The 15,816-nt window shown below is 38.1% G+C and overlaps 1 protein-coding gene across 1 annotated transcript; it reads left to right on the top strand.

Moving 5' to 3' along the window:
* Nucleotides 1-9,073: 9,073 nt before the first annotated feature.
* On the top strand, nt 9,074-14,474 carry LOC147509620 (Zinc finger C-x8-C-x5-C-x3-H type family protein). Its single transcript, XM_086601897.1, has 10 exons — nt 9,074-9,214; nt 9,307-9,451; nt 9,537-9,628; nt 9,708-9,803; nt 9,885-9,978; nt 12,952-13,172; nt 13,316-13,422; nt 13,500-13,698; nt 13,983-14,052; nt 14,160-14,474. The coding sequence occupies exons 1-10, from the start codon at nt 9,165-9,167 to the stop codon at nt 14,196-14,198; spliced, it is 1,113 nt and encodes a 370-aa protein (XP_086458023.1). The 5' UTR covers nt 9,074-9,164; the 3' UTR covers nt 14,199-14,474.
* The last annotated feature ends 1,342 nt before the right edge of the window (nt 14,475-15,816 follow it).

Raw genomic sequence — 15,816 nt, 5'->3', positions numbered from 1 at the left:
AGTCAGAATCAGTACCACACAATATTTGTACTATTAGTTCACGAAATGAAGGGCCGCCAACTATAGACCGCCTCTTAGAAGTGCAGACTGGGAATTCGATCAAGCGGTGAAACAATTTTCATATCGGCAGAACTGTCAGAAAGCGAACAAGCGGAGATGATTGTCCTCCTCAGAAAAAACAAGACGATATTTGCTTGGTCAGTAGAACAAATGCCTGGAATTAGCCCAGATATTGCATGCTGCGTGCTTGACATTGATCCTACAATCAAGCTAGTGTGACAGAAACCTAGGCGTATGACACCAGATAGAAAACTCAAGGTTAAAGAGGAGATTGATCGTCTACTCTCAGTCAAGCCTAAGAAAGATGGTAAAATGAGAGTGTGCATCGATTTCATGATCTTTAACAAAGCTTGCCCGATTCATCCCTACCCTCTTCCGCAGATATCAAAATGGGTAGATGCCACATCTGGCTACCCGTGATTATCATTTATGGATGTTTCTTTAGGATACCACCAGATTCCGCTATCTATTAAAGACCAAAAAGAAACTACATTCATAGCTGATCAGGGAATTTTTTGTTACTAGGTCATGCCTTTTGGTTTAAAAAGCACGGGTGGCAATTATTAGAGAATGATCAACACCATATTTGGAGATATGTTAGGCAAGATAATGGAGGCGTACATTGATGACATGATTGTAAAATCCAAGCATAAGGGAGATAACATCTCTGACTTACAATTAGTTTTTGACAGAATTGAAGAATTCAACATGCAGCTCAATCTTTCGAAATGCGCTTTCAGGCTAATCTTCGGAAATTTTCTGGGGTATTTGATGACTCGTCGAGGCATCGAAGCTAACCCAGAGCATATCCGATCCATTCAAGCCATGCCAGTGCTAAAAACAAAAAAAGGAGATTCAACAGCTCACAGGACGCTTAACAGCTCTCAACCGTTTCATCTCTATGTACTCGGATAGATGTCGTCCTTTCTTTCAGACTTTAAAGGACTCAGTAGGGTGGAATGATGACTGTGAAAATGCCTTCCAATCCATCAAAAAATACTTAGTCTCGCCACCAATGTTAGCCAGCCCAGCCACAGGGCAACTTGTCAGAGTTTACTTGGCCGCTACAGACACTGCAGTCAGTGCAATACTGTTCATCGATAGAGAAGACGGTCGTCCAATCTTCTTCATTAGTAAGACCCTATCGGGGGTGGAAACTAGATATGCGAGAGTTGAAAAAATCGCTCTAGCATTGGTTCATGCTGCCAAACGCCTCAAGCTATACTTCCAAGGAAGATTGGTCAAGGTATACACTGAATACCCATTTTGCAAAGTTTTTCGTAGTGCTCAGGAATCAAGCAGACTGGCTAAATTGAACATCTATTTAAGCGCTTACAACATTGTCTTTGAACCTCGCATTTCAGAAAAGGGTCACACCCTTGCATCCTTAATGACAGATTTTCCAATTGACAATTTTGTCCCTGAAATCAACCAAGATGAGGGCATCTCTAGTGAAGCACCAGCAGTTGGGGGCGAGGAAGGCCCAACAAATCTTACGGCCTCATCCCCTGATTCATAGATGGCTTACACGGATGTCTTACACAACAAAGCCGGCTCTGGATTAGGATAGGCTTTTATCAAGCCAGACAATTAGTAGTTTGGGCTGACAGTTTCTTAGAACTGGTCCTTGAAGTAATTTTCTTTTGTTTTTCAGATTATCACTCATCAATAAAATGCATTATTCCACATTTTTTTATTTTCATTCAGTTAGTTAGTCAAAAATAATATATGTAAATTACTCAATTACCATTCTTAAAGACAAGCAGTTGATTGGAAAGCTAAACTATAAAAAACATATACAAATTCAAAAGTCATGGAGTTTGCGTTTGCAACACTTCTCTCCATGCACCCAAAAGTCATGGAGTTTGCGTTTTCAACACCTCTCAACGCACCAAAAAGTCATGGAGTTTGCATTTTCAACACCTCTCTCCATGCACCAAAAAACCGTGGAGTTTGCGTTCAACACCTCTCTCCATGCACCAAAAGTTGTGGAGTTTGTGTTTTCAACACCTCTCTCCACGAGCCAAAAAGACATGGGGTTTGCATTTTCAACACCTCTCTCCATGCACCAAAAGCCGTGGAGTTTGCGTTTTCAACACCTCTCTCCACGCACCAAAAAGTCATGGGGTTTGCATTTTCAACACCTCTCTCCATGCACCAAAAGTCGTGGAGTTTACGTTTTTAACACCTCTCTCCACGCACCAATAAGTCATGGGGTTTGTGTTTTCAACACCTCTCTCCATACACCAAAAAGTCATGGAGTTTGCGTTTTCAACACCTCTCTCCATGCACCAGAAAGTCGTGGAGTTTGCGTTTTCAACACCTCTCTTCATGCACCCAAAAAAAAAAAAAAAATTGTCAAGTAAGCAGTGGCAACGCCAACAAACACTATGCTTAAAGCACACATATTATTCATGCAAGAAGCGCATGAACCAGCATACCCCATGTTGCAAAGGCAAAAATGTCTTATGGTTCACTAAGCTGGAATCGAGTTATAGCCTCAGCTCCCAATCAAATAACACGCTTCGCAACATAGCGTATCATAAGCAAAGTTTAGTAGTCTTAGCCCACACAAGTGCATCCTATCACAAGTCCTTTTTCATCGACTCATATCCCCATAAGCAAACATATAGTTCTTCTGCAACTTGAACCCAATTATCTTTAAAGTGGGTAGTACAGCAACGACCTACGAATTAAGTCTTGTGGTTTCAACTCAATCATAGTTAAATATATATATATAAAAGCTCTGTACTAACTTCACTATACAAGTTATACAAATGGCTTCTTTATCATAAATTATATCAAACAACAAAACAAGGAGTATATATTTATATATGCAGTTGTTTTACTTCTTGGAATTTGTGTATCCCAGTAATACACATGTCTGAAATATCCTCCACGCCTTTCGCATTATTCGAACTCATCTCCGTTACCAATGGATTATTCATATACTCTTCAACCATCTCGGTAGAGAAAACTATATCATCTGTCAGCTTCAGCGCCTTTATCACATCATCATCAAGAAATACAATGGGAATGTGATCCGTGTTGTGGATTGGTATACCATTTGTGGCATACAAGGAGACACCATGCACACCATTTTTGGTCCTATTTTCAATAGCACGATTGGGGGCGGCTTGGACCCGTTCGATTTCCGTAAACGGTGGCTGCTTCTCCATAGTTTCAACGTCTTTTTCGAAAACAAGAATATCAGTAATCATAGCCTCATGGTTTAAAGAAACATGATGTGGCTGATGCTCAACACCCTAGGTAAATTGCCCCTAACCAGCTCCTTTGGCATCAATACCAACACTATCATTAACAGATGCCATGTCAAACGGGCAGTTTCTACTATCAGCTTTGTCATGCACTTGCATCGTAGATATTTCAATCACACTATTTCATTCTTTTGTAGTAATATAATGTTTATTCTTCGCCGCAAGGAACAAATTCCATCGGACGAAGAGGGGGGGGCGGTGTATGTACCAGTGTACTCGTACCCCTACAAACGACCATCATTGGGTACTACTATAAGTGCCGCCCACTAATGAGGCGTGTTTGCTTGCCCACTACTATGGCATTCCCGTTTGCCGGCCTACTAGTGAGGCGTGCTTGCTTGCTCGCTACTGTGGCATTGCTTGCCTACTAGTGAGGCGTGCTTGCTTGCCCACTACTGTGGCATTCCCACTTGCCTACTAGTATGACATTTGGGCATGCCCTCTATTGGAGCAATGACACTGCCCACTAATATAGCACCCAAGTTATATATAGCAGGTTCGGAGATATATCAAGGGATTTTTTCCATATAAAGCTTTTGGAAATATTTCATACAAAGAGGGAAATATCTCGTCAAATAAGGAAAGGGTATTTTAACCAATAAGAAGCTTAACATATTCATTTTCCTATAAATACCCAACAATCATTTCAAACAAAGAACTACGTGCATTTTTGAGACTTGATTCCAGAGAACAATTTGGATACGTAGGCAGCCATTGGTGGTACAGTCTCTCTCACTTCATATCAACCTCTCCAACAAGATCATTGGTGTGTTTGTGTGAGTTCTCACCCAAACACAAACCAACCGCACAGTCGGTACGTATACTTATTACATTGAGGGCTAATCTTTTGACAAGCAAGTACTACAAACTACATTCTTAACTTCGCTGATGCTCGATCTATACAATAAGTCTAACAACGACTTCTCCAAAACTTCAACGATATACTTATATTTATTTTTTTTATTCAGCAAAGTCCATAGGCCATATCACAATCTTCATAATGACCACAACGCATTTACATGTGTCGGTCGGACATCTCACTATATCTACAAATGCAAATTCAACAAACATATCATTACACTAAGGGCTACATTTTTTCTTCTTCAGCCACATGCCCCATCCTCAATTCTATCTAGACACGATAGAAGACTAAGAATGGAGCCACAGTTCATTAACCTATTGCTCAATGCTGTCTATCTATTAAAGAATAGGCACAAGCATTCTTGCACTACACAATCACGTCTACGCAACACCGAATACGATTCCTGAATCGACTTGACTCTCAACAACCATGTCAAGCACTCGACTAAATCAAACATTTCCTAGCCAAAAACGAAACATGCAACATTCAAAACAAACAACCTGTTAAAGAGAACAAAGAAAGCACACCTTTCTCACTAACACAAATTTCACTACTTCTCGCAAGCCTCCTCTAGAATAATTGGCAGCACAACCACTCTTACAACACTCAAAAACTTCTTGCAGTTCCAAAATAAAACTTTTTTTTCTGCCAACTCCCTTGAGTTATATACTAGCACCAGATGAAACCCAACCGTTAGATGGAAAACCGTCATTTCCCTCATTAACGGCCCACATCCAAGACCTTTCCTTTAACCGTTTCAAGCGCAAACTCTCAAATCAAATAATGCATATCCACGACCCATAAACATTTCATCCAACAACCCAACATTTGTACGCCCATGAAAAACTAAACCGACGCTTTGACCGCCACGTGCCTATCTCGAGCTCCACAATTGTCTCTTCACGAAAAAATAATCATAACCGCATCAGTTATTGTTCCAGTCGTTCACCACTAATCCACGTAACCGCGTCCCATCACGTGACCACGATTTTCAACATTCCATTTTCAACGACGTACTAACGAGAAAGGGCTATGTAAGGGATATCTTATCAAGCACGTGATGTGCACGCAGTCCACACACAACGACTCTACCAAGATCAATTCATCATTCAATGACTCGTCACTTGACTTCATCTCGTGACATCATAATATCATTTGCCACTTTCATTATTGCTATCATTAGCATCAGGCCTTTACCCACTGCAACACTCAAATCATTGTCATTATCACATTCTTAACCACACTTTTTCTATATTAGCTCAAACAACATAATACCTGGAACCACCGCACATGTGCAGCCTGTGAGGACATGTCGCTCATCCTAGCAGCACACTTGTTCATACCACCACACGTGTCCTACCAACTACTCGCTCATAACACCTATAAAAGCTAATCCCATAACTATGTTGGCTTGATTTCAGTCTCAGCCAAAGGTGTTGGATACGTAGGCATTTTCTTACTCATAATGAGAAGCCATTTCCACCCACCAAAACCATTCCCTTTCTTCATTTAGATTAGAGCTAAGTTATAAACATTTGGTGTAATGTCTTATTAATCCCTTAGGATAAAAATAGACATTTATAAAGAGGATATAAAACCTCAACTTCTTTTCATCAAGTTCAACTTTTTAAGTTTTTATATATGTCCTAAGTAAATATCACGATGAAAGTACTTGCCTGTCTCAAGTGAAGGTGAGGAAAAAGTTTGGAGTGCTCTCTTTTGACTAGTTTCTTAGTTTTGTAATGGGTACTAACACAACACACAACTAAGACTACATTAACCATGCACCACCTCGATCTTCTAATATTTGTAGTGCCCAGACTATAGTGGTTTTATGGCTTCTTCAAATGGATTTCTTCTCGATCTGTAGAAAGGATCAATGTTCACGCAATAACATAACACACAATATTACCATAGATCACTTCTATTATTTTGTTTGCAATCCATTCACAAAACAATAAATTACTTTTCCAAATCCACACAAGCTAGCTAGATTGAATTATTTTTGAAAGGATTCATATGTGAATATAAAGAAATTCAGATATGCATTGGCCATGCACACCACAAAAAGATGCAGTCTCAGGCCTACAAACGGGTTGGAGGAGTCCGAGCTCTTTGCTCTTGATGCCAACAATAATCTCTCATATAAGTACATACCTACCTAAGAGCATCTCTAGGTGGTGTTCACAAATTGTCAAATTATGTGAACAAGTTTGACAATTTTTGCTGACAAACCGGCCCCAACTCTTGGTGGAAGGCAGGTCGAAATTGCAAAAAATGTACAGTGTCTACCCAAGCTGCACCTGACCACTATCGTGTGACACTTCGACTGTCACATGCTCTTTGGGACCAAAAATTGATCTAGAGTCTCTATTGGTTATTAGGTCCCAGCTATGTATTGAGCAAATAAACAATATTGATATGGTTAAAAGGATGATTGTCAAATGGGAATATCAGATTGGTCAGCCGTCACAGCGAATATATCAGTAAAGACCTATTTACACATTTGTTCCAGCTCCAGATCCCTTCTCAATGGCCTTGGTCTTACAATTTGGTTGATCATACTGGTCGGACGGTTTACCAACCTATTCCTTATATTTATGACACTTGCGTGATATAGTTATACCCCGAGATTACATAACTACCTATGGTAATCATTTCTCTTGGTTTATATTCATTTCGCTTTATATATAAATTTTATGGAAAATAATTAACCTGCGTTTTACAGGATGAGTTATGTAAGAGGTATGAGGGAAGCCTTCCTATAAAGGATGGCATGCACTCCTCAATATTTCAGTACAGTGGTAAGAAAGTTATTTACTTCCTAGGCTCAGCGTGAGTATAACACGTTGCGAAAACAAGTTGAAGACTCAGACTTAGCTTCAATGCACAACAGTACATCCGAGGACTTCATCACAATGACAACTAGATACTTCATCACAGGGATAGTCGAGGAGTTCACAGTAGAGGCGGCGCAGGGAATGAGGACTTCATGATTTGTATTCTAGACTATGTTGTAACTATTATGTTGTATGGTTAGAATTGCATGCCTTGCTTCCTTTGATCATTATGACATGTTTTAGTTTGCTTCATTTGATTATTATGATTCGTTGGTTATATATAGGTTTTGTTTGCTGTGATTAATTAATAATTAACACTAACAATTAGCAAATGAATTGCAATTTTTATAATTGAACAACAACTATTACATATTAACTTTAATAGAAATAAGTACATGATTACAAAACATTAAAAAAAAATATCATTGTCTTCCCGATTTTGACCTTGATTCTCTGGTTGTGAATGCCACCGTCCCCTCAAAACCATAAAAAGTTTTTGCGGTAGCTTTCTATGGTAAGATTGTTAAGTTGCTGGTCTTGAGAGGGAGTTTGAGTTATCAACTCGTCAAAAAATAGTCATTGGATGCTTGCACTCAAAACATGCAAAAGATTTTCTACTAGCTATTTTGATGGAGGGACTTGGACATCATATGTCGCCGGTGGAGTATCGTGCTATTCTCCGGTACCGTCTCATGATCCTTTTGTACTTTGATGGTGGTTTTTGCCCTGCATGCAAAAAGAGTAGACTGGATGCTTTCGGGGACCATGGAACACATTTTCCAGGTTTCAAATACCCACATGATCGTGTTAGAGACATTTTGTGTGATGTATATTTTGGAGGGTTGGGATACAAGTGAAGGAGGCTCCCGTCAATTTTCTCACTAATCCGAATGAGGTCAGATCGACACTTTGGCCTGTGGATGTCTTGATCTACAATTGGTTTAAGGGGAAGCATGCATGTGTTGATGTTAACTGGAGCCTCTCCGTTAGTAGGGCTTGGAGATGGGGACTTTGAGGTGGGGAGAATCAACTAATAGAGCAGCGACAAGGAAGATTGAGAAACATGAGGAAGATTGTAGGGCTAATCAACATTATTTTATTCCGTTCAATTTTGACACTTTTGGTTTCTTGGCACAACAGTCGGTTGAACTCCTTAAAAGATTGCAAAAAGTTATGGACAGTAATGTAATGACAACTGGTTCTAATGAGCTTGTATTTAGGAAGATATGATTTGTCATTCAGAAAAGGACTTGCGGCGCATGTAGCTTGCTGCATGCTTGTATTAATTATTTGTAAAACTAGTTATTAATAAAATTTCTACTTGATTAACAAAAAAAAAACCCTATTACATACTACTGGAATTACTTAGCAAAACCATTCTTCCTCTTTATGGGCGCTACTTGTTCCAGCGGCTTTTTCATATTTTGCTAGAACTGCTGCTTGGTTTAGCTCTAATCCCCTATGCGTACAATGAGTTAGGGTGTCAAATGTCATTGTTAGCCTAGTTTCATTTTCGTCCTCTATAATACGGAGTTTTTCTTTCTTCCAAATGAACCTTTTACCTTCTTGCTCTTGCTTCAATTTCATCTTCAATTGAAATTGCCCTTCTAGTAACTCAACTTTTTGTTTGCGACTCAGTAAAAAGTAAGAAACGAATATTCACCGTACCCTAGCTATATATAACTCAAAAATAAATTTACTTAAAGAGACAATTTTTTTTATAAAAAAAAAAAATAGAGATCGTAACACCCCTTAATTTCAAACAAAATCAAATCAATATCAATTGTCAAGTAAATTCATTAGGATGACTATCTCACTTTATATGGAAGCTAACACTGATAAAAATGGAAGACAATAACAGTTAAGTTGTCTTGTGTGTTCCTAGCAGTCCAAGACCACCCTTATATATTGATCGGACCATAGATCCAACCCGAATTAAAATGGGCTTGTTTTATAAACCCGTGGGCTTAAAACTTCATTATCCAACATTCCAACCAATAAAAACATCATCATTTGGCTTCAGTACTACGCCTCTGTCAAAAGTCAAAACATATAAATAATAACTTCCCTCCTAATTTCCCCACCATTCTTTCCAACTCAAAGCACCAAAAAAAAAAAAAAAAAATGTTTCGTAATAATAAAAAAGAAACGTGCAGAAATTTCGCCAGTGGAAGGTAAACAAACAAATTATTATTATATTATATTATATTATTACTATGGTTTAGTAACGAATTTGCCACGTGTCTATATATGTATATATTTTCAGTTGCCGTTTCGGTGATCGTTGTAAATTCTCACACGACATCCACACCAATCAAAACCAACCACCAATTAGTAATATTAATCCATTCGGGTTCGGGCAGAACCGGTTTCAACAACAACAACAACCCAAGACCCAGAACCAATTCAAGGTTTGTTTTTCTTTTAAATTTTTCTTTATCCCCATTTGTTACATTGTTTATTTATATTTATTTTATAATTTGTTGGTGAAATTAGCCGTTTGAGAATACGTGGACACGTGGTGAACCAGCTGGGACGAATGTTACTAAACAACCTAGTAATGATCAGACCCCAGTGTCGAATCACACGTGAGTAATGTGCTTTGTATGTTTTTTATTTTTTGTGTTTTCTTGAATTATAATGTGTGTTTTTTTTTTATGTGTGTAGATGTAATGACCCGGAGTCGTGTAAGATAATAATAGTGGATGATTTTAAAACTGAGAGACCAATATGGAAACTTACTTGCTATGCCCATTGGAGACAGTGAGTTCTTTTTCTTTTTATTTATTATATTGGTTATGATATTATTAGGAACTTGGTCTCATTTTTTCATTGGCGATGCAGTCTTCCGTGTGATATTTGGGGTGATGTTAGTTATGAAGAGTTGCGGGCTGCGGCATATGATGATGCGAAGAAGGGACTTAGCTTGTTATCTGTGGTAAGTACAAGATAAACTACTTGTTTTATGTTGGTGTTATATTTTTGGGAAACCTTGTAGTTGTATCTTATGCAAAGTTATGTTCGATGCCTTGGTTCGCTTTTAAAGTTGAACACTGTTGTCTGTTCAGAGTGGTGTCAATATTGTGAATTTTTAGTTGTAGATACTTTTCATTTTATTTATTATGTTAAAATTCTGTGGTATAATGTAGTGGGCTGTTGACCGTCCAGTATTTGACGTAATTACATTGGGACAGTCCTCAGACAACTGGGTGGTTTTATTTTGGTGATTAGAAGCTTCATTAGTAAAGCTAAGACTATTAGTAGAGAAAGGTGTATATCGAATAGCGTTTATGTGCCCATGGGACATCACAACTCGGCCTGCAACCCTCTTGCTTATCATCTCCTTATCGCCTAACCAGGTCAGGGAGAGAGTGAGGGACTCACCTTGAAAATAATGAAAATATGTGAAGTTGTTCCAAACCACAAGTTTCATGCATGCAAAATATGCTAAAGTTAAAACTACTAACTAGTAATTTTTTCCCTAGGTAGAAATCAGAGCTATAATTCCTATTTGATACTTCCTCCATTATCCAGTACCACAGAGTCGTCTCTCATACAGATCATTGTTTAGTTTTTCAAGATTCAAGTATTTTCCGAATTCCCAACAGTCCAAAAGTTTGTAGGGACATCACTGTTGGATAGAAACGGTTGCTTAGATTTCCTCTTGGCTAATCAGATGGTTCTGAACCTGCCCTACTGTAGGGCAATCAAGAATAGAGTATTGCACAAGACCACTTATGGTAAATCATTCACGCCGCTTAGTCCTTAGGTGATTAAGACTTTGAATCTTGCTTCAAGTAAACTACGACAAGTAAAGTGTAAGATCTTTAGCTGAAAGGTGATTGATACTCTTTTCTTTTAGATCGGTGGTTGATACTTCTTGTGGAAGCCTGTTAACATTAGTAATGTTGAAGGACTTGCTGAGAATCTATTGTCTTTACTCCATCTCCACTAAAGAAAGTCATCCTCCCCACTGATCATTCTGCTCTAAAGAAGCCTATAATGCTGTAAAATTGTTGTGCTTCCAATTGTCGTACCATCCTCTCTGGAATTGTTTGTACCATATGGTTTACTGTCAGATGTGATTCCAATGATCAGCCACCATAACTTTTTTCCTCATAGCAACTCTGTAATCTTATTGTTATTCTTCTTCTCATTTCTCAAAAGCCTGAGCTCTTCCTTTCCTCTTATGCTTCCTTATTTCATTTTCCTTACATCTTAGAAATTGCCTAGCCACCACCATCGTCTTCTACATTAAATTTGAAGAAACAGATAAAACTTACAATTCAGATTGCAATGGTGATACAACCACACCCTTTTATATTTAGATGGTGGATATATTCACTGTTGAACTGAGAGAGTGACAGTTGGACCCCATAATCTTGTGTAGGACAGTGGAGCCCAAACACGAAGTAGGGCTGTATTTCATCACTGTTGCAAAGGCAAATGACAATGAAAGGAGTGAAAGGTACAATGGTGGTTGCAGCAAGTGTGGCGATGCGCTGGAAGTGGTGAGTGGGGCAAGGGTGCCCTGCCAAATGTTCTTAGGAAAGGAATGTAGTTTAATGTGTCTAGGTGGCCGCCGCTCTTCCAGAAGTGGTGGGTGCAAACAAATTGACCAGGGACGGCTCTTTTCTTAAGGAGAAGTAGTCAACTGCCTAGGACCCATTGAAACGTAAGGACCCCCAGTACCGATGCCCACCCAGTTGCTTTAGCTTTTCACGGCGACTTTTTATTTTCCGAGAAAAGCCCTTTTTTACTGTGAGATTCTTTTTTCAGGTCTTAAACTAAAATCCTTTGGTAACCCATAAAAAATGCCCCTTTGCTATGTTCTTCCTGTATCTCTTTGGTTACCCTCCTCATAGAGCCCTAGAAAGATCCATCTCTCACTTCCTATCTTGAACTCTCACAGGATATAAAACACCTTGTAAAATTTTAATTATTTATTGACAATTAACACACATTAAGGAACAGTAACTTCTCCAAGTTTGCCAGTTAACACACTTTTAAAAACACCAAATCTCTGTTTTTGTGCATAATTCAACATTGTGATGGAAATGGGTGTATGGGTCTTCTTATGAATTTAGAATAGTTGACTTGAAATTTTGGAGCGCTGAAAACTCCAATCGTATGCCATTTTGTTGTTTTATGTTGTATGTTGACGTAAAGAGACGCAAAAAAAATTTGGCGGCTACACATGATTTCATTGTTAGATCACTCGTCTTTTAATATGTACTTCTTATGAGTTTGATTCATGTGGTGAAGGAAAGAAAGGCAGTCTCAGTCTAGTCTTTTATGGTATCCAGCAGTTAAGCGAATGAAAATTATATGACAGTAGTGAGAAATGAAATTTCACTGAAATGAGATGTAGTTGAAGATGAACCATTTAAATAAGATTTATCGAGGGTAATGTTATGCTTTTAGAAATATGTTGTGAGTAGCAAGGGCCCTCCTTTGGGCTTTTTCCTGGGTCCTGATTATGTCTTCAAGTGCCCCTGACGCTTATTCTAGGGAGGAAAGCAAAGTATATTAGAGCCCTTTAGAAATTTTGTACATTGAAATGGTTCACATATTATCAGGGAGACACACACACAAAGCAGTACGTGATGTTGTATCTTTTAGGTATCTTTCAAGCCGTTATCACCCCGTAAATTTTTATTATCCCTCACAAGTTAATAATGTTGTTGCTAGCACTGATAGCTAAACTTTGTTACATTTTCAGTAGCTTCACTCGCAGGGAAATTTTCAGTTTAGTTGTATCATATTTCTTGCATCGTACTCAAATTATTCGAATTGGTGACATTGTGTTTCCTATGAATTTAACTACTAAATGCATTAGTTTGGAATATGCGTGTCAGCTTTTTCTAGCTACCATCGTCAAAGAAGTACTGGGTTGTTCTTGTGGATGCAGGTTGAGAGAGAGAGGAACATGCTTAATTCCAAGGTGATGCAATTTGAGAACTTGCAACGCAATCCTTATGTGATATCACCAAATACGACTATCGGTGGAGCAATCCCGTTTCCAGCCATTAATAACAGTGCATTCCCAGCGCCTGTTCAGAAAAATGCACCTCCTTCAGTTTCAAGTTTTAGTCAATTGGGCATTCCAACTAATCAAGGATCCAACACCAGGCAAGATCAATATGTGGAAATTGTACTCAATACTTGCTTAATTTTTAGATTCATCTCTTTAACGAAGGTTTTCCACTATCCTTTTTTTTTTTTTTTTTTCAATTGAACAAGCTTCTACTAATTACTTTTGATGGTATTTGCAGTGTCGTTGCATCAACAAACAGTATTTTTGGGCAAAAAAGTGTTCCTCCAGTTTCCACTCAGCCTTCAGGTTCTTTTGGATCAAACAACCTAACCTTTGGAACTCAAGGTGCTCTTTTGAAAGTTTAAACTACTAAATCTTGATTTTGAAGAGATGCTTAGCTTCTCATTTCTACCATACTGCAGGACTTTTTGGGAGCCAACAGCATACGCAGCAACAAGGGAATGGAAATGCTTCCTCATTTAACATGCCATTCAGTTCTGGAAAAAATAATCCCACATCATTTGCTGGGTCTTTCCAATCTTCCGATGTTGCAGTTAACCAGTCACCTGTTTTGTCTGTTGGACACAATCCTCCTGCTAGCTTGGGTGGACAAACATACGTGTGAGTAGAATAGATATTTTACATTCACTGATTGTGATGGGTAGCCTGTGTTACTCTTGGGCAATTGGAGAATCTTGGGCTCTTGGCATTTCTAAAAGTTATAATTGGTTTTGAACAATAAAGAATATATTAACTGCATTTTATAATTATAGGGTCAGACTTCTGGGTTGATGCTCGGACTAACTTTAAACCGCTCTGGGATCCACATGCTTCAGTAGCACAAGTATTTGTAAATTTCTTTTGATTGATGATTGATTATTGTAGATTTCTATTCTTTCTTTCAGGGATCGAAGTCCGGAAGGTGTTCCTGCTGAGATGGCTATTTGGTTAAAGGAAAAGTGGAATCCTGGAGAGGTAAAACTGAGATGCTTTAATAAAATGAGAATAAGGTTGCTTGCTGCTGAATATTTTGATAGCATTTAAACATGGGAACTTCTAATATCAATCTCTCACATTTGCAGATTCCAGAAGAAGCTCCCCCGGATAGTTATGTATACTGAAGAGATCAAATAGCATTGAGGTGGTTTCTGATGCATCTATTGCTGGAAAACCATTGAGTAAGAAAAGGAGTAATACATTGTTTGCTCATTATACATCGGCTGTAGGTGTAATCCTGTAGTTCTCAGTAGTTGGAGGAGTTTTACATTGTTTGTTAATTATACATCGGTTGTAGGTGAAATTTTGTAATCCTCACTGATTGTATGTATAATAATACTCATTTATTCTCCTGGAGTTTTGGTGCACAACTACACGATGTATATTGAAAAGATTGTCTATACCTTGTTCTTCACAATTGTATTCGAAATGAATAAAACAGTCTTCTAAGAATTACCAACAACGTGGATAAGATATTTGGTGTAAATGGAGTGTCACTCACTCTCACTAGGCGAGTAGGCGTGTCAAAAATAGTAAGAGACCCTATGTCATTTGCTCAACATTTTTTGATCACCCAGAAACACCAGCAAAACCAGTTGTGTAAATCAGGGTATGCCAAAATCAAGGTTATATAGGAGGGCTTCTAGGGACGTGTTAAATAAACAAGTGAACAAACTCAAAATTGCTAGGGCATGTATAAGTTTTAGATTAGTCTAATTTTTAGTAGATATGATCTCCTAACTACTTTAACATTGTCACAAAAATTATTCAAATCCAAAACTTGTAACCCTATCAAATTAAATGTACTTCACAAATTAAGAATTGTTCATTTTCACGGTTCTTGATCACTATATTTGGCAAGTTTAAAAATCTTTGATTATTATGACTTTTTGTGACAATATTTAGAATAGTTTGGAGATCATATCTACAAAAAAATATAGACTAATCTGAAACTTATAAATGTCTTAGCGATTTTGAGTTTGTCTACGTGTTTTTTTAATATATGTCCCTAGAACTCCCTCCTTAACTATAACCCAACCCAGTAAACCATCAACAAGTCATTGATTAAAAGCTCTAAAACTCTGAAGGTACCACCTCATCTGAAGTGCAACATGACTGTCCTTAAATAGTGATAACTGATAACTGTCAATGTGTCAAATGCAATTGTGTTAAGAAGAAATGTGTGCAATTGTGTTAAGAAGAAATGTGTTTAAGTAAAATGTTGGATAAACAGCATGTTGGTAACTAGGTTTATATTGTTTGGGGGAAAAAACTTTGTATAGAAATTTTAGAGAAAAATGGTTTGATTGAAAAATTTAGAAACGTTTTGTGGGATATAAGAGTTCGAACAGACCCTAGGTTGGCTTTTGTCTATGGTGTCGGTTCACAATAAGAAGTGAAACTCATAACATGAAACATGAGGAAAAACTCCTAAGTTCTGTCCCTCCCTTTCTTGTTGGCCAACCAGTCACTAGCTTGCTTTGCCTCGAGATAGATATGTGTAAGACTATCTCTAATGGTCCACCAAATTGTTATATTTGGTGGAACCACTCTCCAACCGTGCGGCAAAATGCCATCCTGACAACCTCAAACATATGGCAAGCTCTGGCAATATAGCAAAGCGTTCGCACTCTAAATCATATGGCAAGAACACTCTAAATCATATGGCAAGAAATTGGGCCAAGGTCCATTTTCACATGAAAATAACTCAGTAGGACAGTGATTTTTATAAATCACTCACAG

The sequence above is a fragment of the Coptis chinensis genome, chromosome 3, assembly GCF_015680905.1.
Source record: "Coptis chinensis isolate HL-2020 chromosome 3, ASM1568090v1, whole genome shotgun sequence".
NCBI lineage: Eukaryota > Viridiplantae > Streptophyta > Magnoliopsida > Ranunculales > Ranunculaceae > Coptis > Coptis chinensis.
This window is presented reverse-complemented; position numbering and strand designations above follow the sequence as displayed.